At 49.9% G+C, this 12977-nt stretch overlaps 6 protein-coding genes across 6 annotated transcripts in view; 2 read left to right on the top strand and 4 right to left on the bottom strand.

The window, feature by feature from the left end:
- Nucleotides 1-184: 184 nt before the first annotated feature.
- MCYG_00718 (phosphoglycerate mutase family domain-containing protein) lies at nt 185-1566 on the top strand (the record flags this gene model as incomplete). Its single annotated transcript, XM_002850568.1, has 2 exons — nt 185-199; nt 253-1566. The coding sequence occupies 2 exons, from the start codon at nt 185-187 to the stop codon at nt 1564-1566; spliced, it is 1329 nt and encodes a 442-aa protein (XP_002850614.1).
- Nucleotides 1567-1733: 167 nt separating this feature from the next.
- On the bottom strand, nt 1734-3406 carry MCYG_00717 (conserved hypothetical protein; the record flags this gene model as incomplete). The annotated part of the gene is made up of 2 exons (XM_002850567.1): nt 1734-3248; nt 3302-3406. The coding sequence occupies 2 exons, from the start codon at nt 3404-3406 to the stop codon at nt 1734-1736; spliced, it is 1620 nt and encodes a 539-aa protein (XP_002850613.1).
- Nucleotides 3407-4279: 873 nt separating this feature from the next.
- On the bottom strand, nt 4280-5476 carry MCYG_00716 (conserved hypothetical protein; the record flags this gene model as incomplete). Its single annotated transcript, XM_002850566.1, has 2 exons — nt 4280-4914; nt 4936-5476. 2 exons carry the CDS (start codon nt 5474-5476, stop codon nt 4280-4282), a joined length of 1176 nt encoding a protein of 391 aa, XP_002850612.1.
- A 743-nt stretch (nt 5477-6219) lies between these two features.
- On the top strand, nt 6220-6600 carry MCYG_00715 (uncharacterized protein; the record flags this gene model as incomplete). The annotated part of the gene is made up of 1 exon (XM_002850565.1): nt 6220-6600. One exon carries the CDS (start codon nt 6220-6222, stop codon nt 6598-6600), a length of 381 nt encoding a protein of 126 aa, XP_002850611.1.
- Nucleotides 6601-8411: 1811 nt separating this feature from the next.
- MCYG_00714 (meiotically up-regulated gene 80 protein) lies at nt 8412-10080 on the bottom strand (the record flags this gene model as incomplete). Its single annotated transcript, XM_002850564.1, has 2 exons — nt 8412-9033; nt 9122-10080. 2 exons carry the CDS (start codon nt 10078-10080, stop codon nt 8412-8414), a joined length of 1581 nt encoding a protein of 526 aa, XP_002850610.1.
- A 1574-nt stretch (nt 10081-11654) lies between these two features.
- Nucleotides 11655-12977, bottom strand: part of MCYG_00713 (nuclear localization protein) — a gene marked incomplete at both ends in the record, with an annotated part of 2013 nt that continues 690 nt past the window's right edge. The window contains 2 exons of the mRNA XM_002850563.1: nt 11655-12237; nt 12291-12956. Of these exons, the coding sequence (XP_002850609.1) occupies nt 11655-12237; nt 12291-12956 (1249 nt within the window). The remainder of the gene's footprint in view (nt 12238-12290; nt 12957-12977) is intronic.

The raw sequence follows: 12977 nt of genomic DNA, 5'->3' as shown, positions 1-12977 counted from the left end.
TCTTCTTCAACTCCAGGGCTGCGATCGTGGTTCATTTATATCCATACGGACGCCGGAGGTATACTCAGGTGTGTATATACGGAGTATTAATCCCCAGCTTCACGGTTTCTTCAAAAAAAAAAAAAAAACGTTTAAATCTATCTATATCCAGCGTGCTCGTCAGGGCAGGGAGTTATTCCACAGTATGGGCAAACCGCGAGTCAGTACGGAGGTCATAGTCTGCTCTGCATCAACATATGCATAGACTAACAGGTCCTTCTACTGCAGTTAATTATCCTGATCCGACATGGACAGTCAGAAGGAAACAAAAATCGAGAAATCCATCAGACAGTGCCTGACCACCGCATCAAGCTTACTCCAGAAGGCCATCGACAGGCATTAGAAGCTGGCCGCAGACTGCGTGAGATGCTACGGCCTGACGACAAGATACACTTCTTCACATCCCCATATCGGCGAACAAGAGAGACAACGGAGGGAATCCTAAAGTCTCTCACCTCAGATGACCCTTCGCCGTCACCGTTCCCTCGCCAGGGTATCCAGGTATACGAAGAGCCACGGTTGAGAGAGCAGGACTTTGGCAATTTCCAGCCATGCTCCGATGAGATGGAGCGCATGTGGCAGGAGCGTGCGGACTATGGGCATTTCTTTTACCGTATTCCCAACGGCGAGTCTGCCGCAGACGCATACGATCGAGTGAGCGGATTCAACGAGTCATTATGGCGGCTATTTGGAGATGATGACTTTGCCAGCGTCTGCGTCCTCGTTACCCATGGCTTGATGACTCGGATTTTCCTGATGAAATGGTACCATTTCAGTGTCGAGTACTTTGAGGATCTTCGAAATATCAACCATTGCGAGTTTGTGGTTATGCAGAAGGATCCAGATAATGGAAAATACGTGCTACGGAACAAGCTACGGACATGGTCTGAGTTAAAGAAAGAGAGAGAAAGAGAGCGTGAGGCTAACAATATCATGCCGACAACATCTCCTATTAGCCCGAGGAGGGTATGGGGTGGGTGTCCAGATGGGTGTAACCATGCTCGTCACAAACATCGAATAACTAAGGGCCCGTTGCACCAGAGCACTTCGACAACGGGCCTGATGGCCGGGACTGAGAGAGGGGGCCGCGAGGGGAAAGAGGTAGAGTTGGATGATAGATATCAAAATGATGATGAGGACGAAGACGAAGACGAGGAAGGGGAGACGACCAAACAGGGTGATCAACCTGTCCTGCATATAAAGTCTACGTCTGCTCTGCATCACAGATATAAGCGTAGCGAGCCACCTCGCGCCTTAGATGTATCGTGCCTAGGAGGCCGAGACGCTGGGGGCTCGCATAGTGGCGTATCGACCAGCCTCGCATCACCCCTAGCAGACAGGGACGAAGGTTCTACTGTCCAGAGAAGCAATGGCGATGGAAACGGCCGCCAGGGGTCCAGTCTGAAATACAGCAGCCATAAACGCAATTATGATAGAGATGATGATTACGCCAATGATGATGAAGGGGAACTAGAAGATGAACGAGCCAGGCTCGAGGAACAGAGTGTACAGGGGAGCGTATACTAATATACAACTCCTTGCCAATCTAGAAATCCCTAAGGATATTAATGATAGCTACCCTATTACAACTTAGACTATGCATTTTCGCATGCGGTAGCAGATAATGTATATAATTTTGTAGATTAGATTTTGTCGTACACGCCTCGATTCCATTCGATGCCTTGCGGGACAATCTATCGATACTGCTTAATCTCTCGCAATATATTTAACATGCCCCCTGGCCACCACTGCCAGCGGCCTTCTTCCGGCCACAGCCTAGTCACAAAATTGTTACCATATCTATTCACCATCCCCGACAATGTCACAAACGGTAGGTTCCCAATCCACCATGACTCCTCCTCTACTAAAAACATAAGGACCGACCAGTGCGCGTAAATATCAAGCGCAAGTGCTTGCTCCATCGTCAATTCTGTAGAAATCCCACCTGGCCCGGCGGTAGCAGGGCTCTCAAGCCTCTGGTCCAGGAGTGGAAGGACGAGATCCAGGTATGCTTGGGGAGCCTGGACAAGGAAAGTGAGGAAGTACCTTGTCAGTGGCTCAGTTGGCTGTGGAACCACAGACCTACTCGCAAACGAACGAAGCCATGAGGCTACCTGCGGTAGAGACATAGCTTGGGGCTCAAAATCGTCGCTAGCCAAGTCATCAGGCGATAATGACGAGGATGGTGAGGGCTGTGATAAACTAGTCGAAGAGAAGGCATTGTTTCTTATGTCCTTTAAAATATTAAAAGCTGCACTACAGGCAGATAATAATTCATTTCCATCTCCGCCGTTATGGATAAAAGTAGAGTCTAAACGCTTCTGAAGTTTTGAAAAGGCTGCTTTGCCAGTGGCTTCGAGTATTGGGACCATTACATGGCTTCGTGATATAGTTTGGGTTGCCGAGCAGGTATTGCTGTCTAGAAATATTGAATGATTATCAACCCCAGGCTCTGCCCCGGGGGATGGCGAAAGTCCTGGCCTCAAGCTATCACAGTCCAAAGTTTGAAGAGTTGCTCGTATCCCTCGCATGATGACTATGATGTCCCTCGGCGTAGAGGAAAGAGGCTTTTGAGGATCTTCCACCTCTCCTCTTTCCGATAGCCAGTGGTTTATTTGCTGACTTGCAGTAGCAAATGGTACTAGCATCAAGGCACTTGCTAGAAGCGGTTCCAACTTTAAGGTATCCATGGAAGACATTGATTCTCTCATTCTTTCACTTGCTGCATGATAATGCCGATAACCTGTTACCAAGACCCGATTAACTGCGCTCACATCTGGCGGGGGTTCTTTGGCTATCATATCGCACGCCAGACAGGCTGCAGATGCTGCTAGGACGGAATGAAAGACAGTTTTGCTCCGCAATGCCAGCGTTGGAATGCCAATTTGCAGTGCACTTTGGTCTCTTCGGGAACAAGCCAAGGTTCTGCTCGTATGTTGCAGGTAATGATGATACAAATCAGTATCAGATAGTTCAATCAGGGTATCTGTGGTATTGAAGAAGATATTCACTTCCAGGGATGAGCGTGTTGATGGTGAATTTTCCAGGCATGATAGGGCACTTGGTGACGGTGAAAGAGTGCTGCGCGAAGAGCTTGGTAGGGATAATTCATCCCTTCGGTTCTTGCCAGCCGGCGTAGGCCCTGATGGGTAGATACATTTGTAGAAACCGGAAACGCATCTCACACAAGCCGGTTTCTCCTCGTCACACTGGGATAATGTTAGTTCTGTTCGTGCTTTGGGGAATGTATAGAGCCATTCACCTTTATTCTCCGCCGCTTGCACTCGAAACATCCATTCCTCGACTTTTGGTGGCGCCTCCTCGTCTTCTTCTGGGAGGGTTGAATGTGGCTTTCAGGGGTCGACATCTTTGAATATCAAGCTATCAACTTATGCTTCAGGTGTCACAACCACTGCCGAACCTTTATATCTGAGTATATCCCGCCAAATATCTTGCCACAACCCAAATCCAAGGATCGTTACGGGTATATAAATGTACATAATCGCAAGGCTGATATTGGTATATGTTGCTTCCGTGATTGAGCAACCAAGTCTGACTTGGCAGCTGAAGCGGCCTTGGAGATGGTTCTTCATGCTCAGCCTCATTGAATTCCAAATACAAAAGCTAAAGCCACGAGTTGATATTACATACATGGTACTCCAGGGAAAATCCACATGCCTGGCATGTTCCTGGCCGGGTTTGAGGTCAATGGCAGACGAAACACCCCGTTGTTTGGAGTATGGTACCAATCCCAGGATTACAATGAAGCCAAGTAAAAGGCCGAGGTTCCGGCTCGTCCGGGTTATGGTTTTCTGACCTGCATTTCTTTGAGGATCAAAAAGCATAGTGTCCAGTATTATTGGTCATATTTATTGGCTTCGAGAATCTGTGTTTGCCTACGGAAGTATCAGATCTGGAGGCTGAAACCTGGGGCTGAGGGGCGCCCCGTGCCATCCTTGCCTTGCTTAATATAACCCTATATCTACTTTTCTCTGTGACTTCCATCTCTACAGGTTGCTTACTCTGGCCGTACATAGCACTCTTAAAGTTGGGTATATATCTAATATTAACTTCTAGCTATTCTAGTCATCTCCCAAGGAACAAGGAACATAAAACAAGAGAGTTGGTAGTAAAATAAAGTACACGTTGGTTAGCATTGATATAGCTCTATAGTTTCAGTTCATATGCCAGAATAGTGCTCTGTTGAAGGGGCACTGCTACAGCCATGGTAGATGGGACGTTACAGCCCATTTTTGGCCAAGAAATCGTAGGTGAGCTGGTAGCCAGCAGTAGCATTGTTGTGAAGGGTAAAAGCGTGTCCAGTATTGGGCTGTATGGCAACTTCGATATCGGCGGCATTAGGATAGGTCTTCCTCAGCTCCTTCATGTCAGCAATTCCCTTGCAATCGCCGCCACAGATGTAAAAGTCGAACTCTGGAAGCATGTACTGAATTGGCCCCTTGAAGTTAGGCCCGGGCAGCCCAATGATATGGTACGCAGAGGCAAACTCTCCGATAGGAACAGGCTGTTTGATAGCATCTCCATAGTCGAGCATTTCCTTGGTAAACGCGGTCTTGGTATCACCGGCAAAGAAGATGGTTTGGATACCGCTCTTCTGGCACACAACGTAACCACTTGGTCGGTCGAAAGGGGTAGAGCTCGTAGGGGCAAACTGGGCATTGAATGACACCATACCTGCCTTTCCGAGGTACTTGCTCAACAGATAGCCTGTTACGATTGCTCCGTCGGACAGAGAGCTGTGTTTTGCGATGAATGCGGAGGTAAGGAAGGACCCAAAACTGTGGCCGACGTGTACAATCTTGCTTGCCGGTTTTGAGGCCTTGTTGAATGCTGCATTGGCCGGTCTTGCATTCCCTGTTAAGCTGTACAAAGTACCATTGCGAGCCATCAGAGTCAACTGTCGAAGTATCTCTAGTTCCAGGGGAGCTTGAACGACGTCGTATGCATCGGGCTTGTCGGATTTACCCACGCCCAAACGGTCATAGGTGAGGATGGAATACCCTGCTCTGAGCGTGGCCTCGACATAGGACTGTTTCTCGCGATCGAGGGTGGGATCCCAGTATCTCGAGTCATAATGGACTCCATGGGTGGCAATATGCAGGATATCATTTTTCTTTCCTGCAGCCCTGGGAACACATAGTTGGGCGTGGATGTTGAAGGTATCGGAAGTAGTCGTGTTCTTGATGATTCTGGCTGCGCCTGCCGGAGTGCTCCAGGTATCGGAGTAGATTGCCCAGGCTATCGCATCAATGTTACTATCCACCTTGGGGGTATCGTAGATAGCACTCTCCGAGCTAGCGAACACAGGGATATCTAATTGTTTGCAGAATCCATTGGTATGCGTGGAGGAATGGATGGCCGAAGCAGAAACACCGTGGGCAAGCAGCAGGCCGGCCGTAGCAAGAATAGAAGCCATTGCTTGAGGTAAACAGGCAGTTTCAGAGGTGATTGGATGAATGAAGCTTTGAATATATCTGTCAAAGTTGTGGTGGTGATGGTGATAGAACTGAGTATGGGAGAAGCAGTTCCTTATATATAGTTGAGAAGCAGCAACACTGCCCCAACTCCAGCCCTCTTGGAGGATGATATCCTAAAAGCAATGCCATCGTATCTTGTTGATACGATAGCTGACTTGATATCGCGGTTCAGCTACTTAGACTGTAGTTGAAAGTATTTGATATCTTGGACATGAAGCAGGGAACGTATTCACAGTGCCAAGCCCTCGTATAGACACTAGCAGGGGGCGTATTTATACTGACAGAGGCCGTAACTACTCCATCCAGGGGCGTATATTCCACGCCTAGAAGCATGAACATATCTACAGCGTGGCTTACTGACGGTGAAGTTGAAGAGCAACTAGCACAGCGGGCAGTTATGGGTCTGAGGCTGATGATAGTCCTCTACGGGGCCACCTTCAGCCATGAACACCAGCATCGTACCAGTAGATACGGGAGAGAGATCATTAACGGTGAAGAAATACAAATCATTCCAGCGCAGGCCAGCTAAGAACAACCGTCTTCTTGACACAGCTTCGACCGGACAAATACTCCGTATACATACCATGTAGACATTCCTCAGCACTGCCCCCGATTTCGACGATGCCAGCGATATCCTCGAACATCGTCAGAGGGTATAAATACGCCTTTCTCTTTCCATCCTATGTCCATACCATCACCACCATCACCACTACATCTACTCTCAAACAATATCTTCCAAAAGAAAAGAAAAAGAACCATCCATCACCCACAACCTCAACAATCAACGGGCCCTACTTCACTCATAAAAATGGCCGCTGTCGTCCTCGCCATCGGCGCCGCAATCTACTTCACCGCCGAAAAAATCCACGATCACCGAGAAAAGAAACGGGCTTTGAAGGCTAAAAATACATCCAAACACGCTCTGCTTGAAGACGATCAGACCATCGGGGACCTTCCTGCCTACCATAAGGAGAAACTGCCAGCATACGACATGGTAGATCAGCACCGGCACCCTGCACTTGTGTCCGCGGGTTCATCGCGGCACCATCCTCACGGCCGTTAGAAGGTTTTCAAGGCTTTTACTATAAAGAACATGGTTTCATCAAATGGCGTTTGTACATGATAGTTTACCGTTCAGCTTCTCCACCGGTTCTCGCCGTTAGTCTAGTTAAATAAATCACTACGGACTTCCAACCAATAACTTCAAGCAGAGTAATACGTATCCATGCAAGAGAAGAGACGGTCCACAACTTAGTTTAATTTATGCCTCGGTAAAGACAGAATGCTCGCCGTGTATTTCGCGTACAAGCCAGGATATCAGCCAAAGGCTGAGCGGGAGAGCCCTCAGGGCGGAGGGAAGGACGTAAGACGACAAGACATATCGGAGATTAACATATGTAGAGTGGATTGAAAGGCACAGCATGAACAAACGCTATCTTTTCGAACGAAGAAACAAGGGGGTATGAAATAGAGTTGAAAAGACCAAAGGGATAAAGCCGTAAGACATTAATAAGAGCGCACAAGTGTATGTATATATATGTGGTATATTCATCTTTTTTTCCCCTTCCCCTTCTTAGTTAAAACCCATCAAGCGAGGTAAAAGAAAAACCGGAGCCACAGAGAAAAAATTGGAGAAGAGGACGAAAATGTCAAATTTCCAGCTGAGAGAGAGAGAGAGAGAGAGAGAGAGAAATTAATAGATTTGTTTCTTTCAGGGTTTGGATGTAGAAAGTAAAATAACAGAATAAACACGCAAATTATGGCTGATGCAGGGGGAAGAGGGAAAACACGAGACATGGCAAATTGGCAAAGAAAAAGACGAGAACAGACGCAAGATGCACATAGCAGATGTTTTGATTAAAAACCCCCATCACCATGCAGACAGAGGAAATACAAGAAAGAGATCAAACGAAATAGCGATTAGAAAAAGCCCGCCAACCAAAAACCAAAAGATAGAAAATATAATAGTAATAAATATAGTAAAGATGAAGGGGGGGAAAAAGAGAAAAGACTCAGCGAGATGTTCTATGCTTTTTTGTATTTTTTTTGTTCGCTCTTTTTTCTCGTTGCTTTTCGGGGGCTCGAGTAACACTTTTTCTCTCTCTTCGTCTCGCGTCGTTTGCGGTTGAGATTGGATACTCGATAGGCTGGAAATAAAGCAAGCCGAAATAAAACCAGTCAAGAACGTGTCTCGCTGAAACCGAACCAGGGTAAGGCAGGGTAGACAAAGTAAACAAACAGTTTAACAGGCTGGCAGGGATGTTTTTGGTGTAATGTCGACAATTTTTTTTGAGGAAGAGGAAATATAGTTAGTAGCGGTGTGATGGTGATGGGTCGTGAACATGAATTATAAAAAGGCAGAATGGGAATAATGTAGAAGACAAAAACGCCGAAGAGCCGGAAAATCGCAGTGCTAGAAACAAAGGGATAAAGGGAAATGTCTATGAGGGAGATAGCGAGAGAGAAGCGCCTCCGAATAACGATGCCCAAGTAAAAGGAAAGAAAAATTAAGAGACAAAAACGGCGCGAAAGGGGGAATAACGTAACAGTAGCGAGAGGACAAGCAAGGCGTGGCAGCAAGGCAGGAATAAAAAGACAAGTTTGGGTTCAATGGGTATGGTATGTATAGTATGTATGTCAGGTCAAATCAAGTCGAGGGAAATCATCAATCATCCATCCGCGTAGAACGAAGTGAACAGAGGCAAAAAGAAGTAGTAAAAAAGACGTAAAGCTGAAGAAGAAAAAGGCGAAAACCGAAGAATGGCAACGTGAATCGTTACGTCAGAATATTTTTTGGTCGAAAGAAGTCTAGTCAAGGTTGCAAGGAGCTTTTTTTTTTTGGTTGAATCGAATCGAAAAAAGGGTGAAGAAGGATCATCCGGCAACAGGCTGCAATCCGAAAGCGGTGACAGGGAAGTATAGATCATGGTTCTTTGCGCAGTAGAGGCATCCGCAGCCAGGGCCGTGGCCGGTCCAGACGTTCCCGTTGCCATTGTTGATGGGACTGAAGGCGTTTGCATACATGGGAGTATGGACGTAGGATGGCGGCTGGGAGCGTGGGAGGGGCAGCGGAAGGGCGGTAGGACCTGGACGGGCGGTCTGGTGTTGCTGCGGAAGCCAGGTAGCACAGTAAGGTGGAGGAGCGTTGTACGGCCAGGCAGCAGCCGAGCCGGAGCCGTGGAAGTAGTCCGGTGTACTGGGGCCGGTGTGAGGAGCCGAAGGCGGAGAGTAGTCTGATGCAGCGAGGGGAGTGGCGGCTGCGGTGCTTGCGTTGCTGGTTGGGAGCCATGGGCAAGCACCGCGCTGGTACTGTGGCGGAATGGGGCCGTCTGGCGAGAGCATGGCCTTCGGCAGGGCGCTGTGGTGGTGCGAGTGACCGTGGTGGTAGGGTTGGTGACGACGTTGGATGATGTTTGTGTCGATGGGAGCGAGCTTTGCACGGGACTCGTTTGAGGAGGCAGCCGCAGCAGCACGAGCATCAGCCTTTACCCTCCAGCTATCCCAATGGGACTTTCCAAGACATGAATCCATCATGCTTGGTGTGGATGCGTTCGTGAATCTTCCAGTCAAAGCCAAAGAGCCACTCGAGCTCCATGGCGTTGAGGTCCGAGACAGGGATACTGCTGACTTCAGCCCAGGAGCGGTTCTGGAAGGTGTTGTCGTCCAGAAACTTGCTGCCTAGCAGGAGACCGGTGGTGAGCATGCGGTAGACCTGGGTGGTGGCAGGAGAAGACGAGGCAGAGGTGGAGTTGGCAGAAGGGGAAGCAGGATGGACATCGGCGGAGGAGAGCATCCGCATGCGAGAGGCTAAGTAGTAGAGACCGAGAAGGATGGTGGAACTAGGCAGACGCGTGGACGAGAGAATCTGGGAGACATATTTGCGGAACTGCGAAGGAGGCGTGGTTCCTGGGTGGACGCTTCGGAGCATGTCAATATCTGCAAGGACTAGCTTGGACTGGTAGAGAGCATACATTCCATGGGCCATCTCGGCCACGAAGTCGGTCATCTGGTCCATGTCGTAGTCTAGATGAGCCGCCACGCCGCCCGTGGTCTTTTGTTCCTTTGCCTGTTGCTGCTGCTGCTGCTGATGTTGTTGCTGTTGTTGCTGCTGCTTCTTACGCTGTTGGTGCTGGAGGTGCTGGAGATGCTGGAGCTGATGCTGGTCCTGGTGGATCATGGGATCATGACGACGGTACTGTGGTGGTATCGCGCTGTCCATGGGAGCCAGCTTGGTTCCGTGCATCGCCATGAGTCCGTGATGACCATGGCCGTGAGCGTTGTTGTTGTTGAAGAGCATCTGATGAGCGATCAACGGCTTGTTGCCAGCCCCCTTGTTGTTGAGGTCACCTCGTGATCCATGGTAAGGGTTGGGGAAGGTAGGCTGGTACTTTTCATACTCAGCTCCGGCCCCGTACCTGAAGGGGAACCCGGCATGTCCGTTACCAGCGTAGAACGAAGGATCGGTCTCGACGCGAGGAGCGACGTTGGTGTGTGGCGGAGTGGGCGGGAAGGTGTTCAACCCGGACGCGAAGAAGGACGGCATGATGGGCAGTGTCTGTTTGACAGCGAGCAGGCAGCAGTCACAATGGATTGCTGCCTAGGACTGGCCGGTTCAATGCCAGTCGATCGAGCCGTGTGAGACGCTTTTTGTTTTGAATGAGGTATCGTCGAAGAAGGGGTTTGTCTCTCTGTCTTTCTCGCCGTCTCTCCCGACCCAGGACGGGGCCTCGCCCCAAAAAAGGACACTGGCTGCTTTGAAACAGACGACTCCTATCCCTAGTATGACATTTGGGGAGATGAGAAAGAGAGATTCCAGCCTGCGAGGAAAGGGGGAAAAGGAGGAGGAATTATATGATGATCCAAGGAGTAACCGATGATGCCGGACGAGCAAAATGAGCGTAGTAGTCGACCAACCAAAGAGAGAAAAAAAAAAAAAACTAAATAAACTAAGAAGAAGAAAAGAAGAAGAAAAGAAGAAGAAGAACAAAAGACGCTGCGAGGTACTGAGTGAACCGAGCGAAAGGGGAGAAACGAGACTTAGTGAAAAGCTCGTTGGTGGCCGGTGGTCGTTTTCTGGTGGTGGTTGGTGAAGATGGAGAGGATAGATGGCAAAGGGAGAAAAAGGTGAGCGAAACACCCGACGAACACCGACCAAGAACGGACGAGGGAAACACGAACACGATGAGCGGGGACTGAAAAGAGCTTCAACGGTGCTGGTGTTGGAGTTGGTGAAGATGAAGAGGATGAGAGGAAGAAGAGGATGAAGAGAGGAAGAAGACGAGAAGAAGAAGAAGAACTTCGCCTCGAGCGGGAAAAAAAGGCAAGTTTGAAAAGTGTTTTTTTTCGCCTTCTTTTTTGCTATGTAAGGGCGTTACGGGGCTTGTACGGTATGGTAAGGAAAAAAGTTAAGAGGGTCAGGCGGAAGAGGAGAAAAAGTCAGTTTGACACCTTGTAAGTTACATACGAGATACTCTTATGACTCTATTCCTCTTGTTCTTGTTCTTCTTCTGTTCTTCTTCTGTTCTTCTTGTGCTTTGTGGTTGTACTGGGTGTACGGAGCACTGTGTCATGGCTATGCTCATACTATGTATACCGACATCTTGCTGGATATCTTAGATACTGGCTCAAGTTCTAGTCTATGACTCTAGGATGTCATGACTAAGCAGTTAGGGTTACCCGGTCGACTGCCGAAGACGAGGATGAAGGTGAAGGTGAAGAAGAAGATGAAGATGAAGAAGCATGGCATAGAGTACATAGACAGGTCATGAGGGGCCCTCGAGAGTTACAAGATAGAGGACAAGAGGAAGACAAGAGGAGGACAAGAGGAACAAGAGAACAAGAGAGAGAAAAGGGCGTGAAGGGCTGGATGTAGGATGACGTCGATGGATGGGCGGGGAGGTTGGATAGTTTTTTGACAAATAGCAAAAGAGTTGACTCGAGGAAAAAAAAGAGGTCACACACCTTGCATGCATGCATGCGGAGGAAGAAGAAGCCGTTTTATTTTCTTGTTCGTCACAATAAGAAACAAAAGTAAAAGCACCTTCGGGAACCGGGCCCTGGTCGCCGATGAACTCCGTACCCTGGTAGACAAGTAGATAGAAAGAGATAGAGAGGAGGTCACGGAGTCCAGGTGAAGTTCATGGCGAGGTTGGCTCTCGCGCCGTCGACGGCCTCGCCCTTCCATCTGGTCTTCCACTCCCACTCCTGTGCAGCGGCATCCAGGTACGCCCGTCGACAGTCTTCCGGGAGCTCCGCCAGTACGTCGGCCGTCATCTTGAAGCTGGTGCCTCCCTCGCCGTCGTCTGCTTCGTCGTCTGCCTCTCCCCGGAGAGAGATCAGGCCGTTGGAGCCGAGGTCGTGGTCGTCTCCGTCCGGTCCGGGGACGAGGTTGAGCGACGAGTTGGGTGCAGACTCGTAGTGGATGTCGTGGATGCGGAAGTTGCGGCTGAAGATGCCTGGGACCGGTGGGAAGATGGTAGTCTCTTCGCTGTCCTCGTCCTCGTTGTCCTGGCTGTCTCTGTCGTCTATGGTGGCGCCGGCGATACGGCGGCAGAGAGTGGATGTCTCCTCTGGCCGGACGGCCTCCCAGCGTGCATGGGTCGGCTGCATCGTCTTGGGATACATCATCATGTTGGTGTGGATGTCGTAGACACCGCCCAGGTTCTCCCGGCGCAGGCTCGCCAGTTCAGAATTGAAGCGGCTGCAGTTTGTCAGTAGGTATGTATATGTAATATAAAAATGCGTAGAACATACCTGGCTTCACGGACGTGCTCGACCATCCAGTTGTCGCCGGTAACCACGATCTTGCGCTTCTTGACCTCGACCGCCTTGCCAATCGGCATGGGGACGGACGGGACGCCGGAGTGATACACGCTGCTCGCCCCGTGCCAGGCAACGTACTGGTTCTTGTTGTACTTCTCCCCGGCGGCAGGCAGCCTGTCCTCCGGCACCGCCAGCTCACCCTCCACGTCCCCCCTATCCCTCGCCTCCTGGGCATGGTAGTCATCCACCACCTTCCTCCCGCCAATGATGATCCTGGCCCCAAACTCCCTGAACACAGATCTCGCGGTGACTATCCCGATAGCCCGCCCCTTGTACGAATGCGGTATGATGTCCCTCTCGATCAAATCCCGCTTGGCCTCGTCGTCGATGATGATCTTGTACAGAAGCCTGTGCTTCTGGAAGAAGAGGTACGAGTCTCGAAACCCAATGCAGCGCGCAGGCTCGGTCGAGAGCATGTACTGCCTCTCTCCCCGGTCGAGCACCTTGAAGGTGCGGACGCGGTACTCCCGGCCGCCCAGCAGGTTGCCCAGCTTGTCGACTTTGGTCTCTCCTTCCGGGTCCTCGGGCAGGTCGACTTCATCGTCCACCACGCCCAGCACGTTTCCTTCCTTGTCGAGCGCATGTGCGAGACGTGGGCTGAGCTGCCGCGGGACTTGG

Source organism: Microsporum canis, genomic scaffold (assembly GCF_000151145.1).
Source record: "Microsporum canis CBS 113480 supercont1.1 genomic scaffold, whole genome shotgun sequence".
Lineage (NCBI taxonomy): Eukaryota > Fungi > Ascomycota > Eurotiomycetes > Onygenales > Arthrodermataceae > Microsporum > Microsporum canis.
Note: the sequence above shows the minus strand (reverse complement) of the source record. Positions and strands in the feature narration are given on the sequence as shown.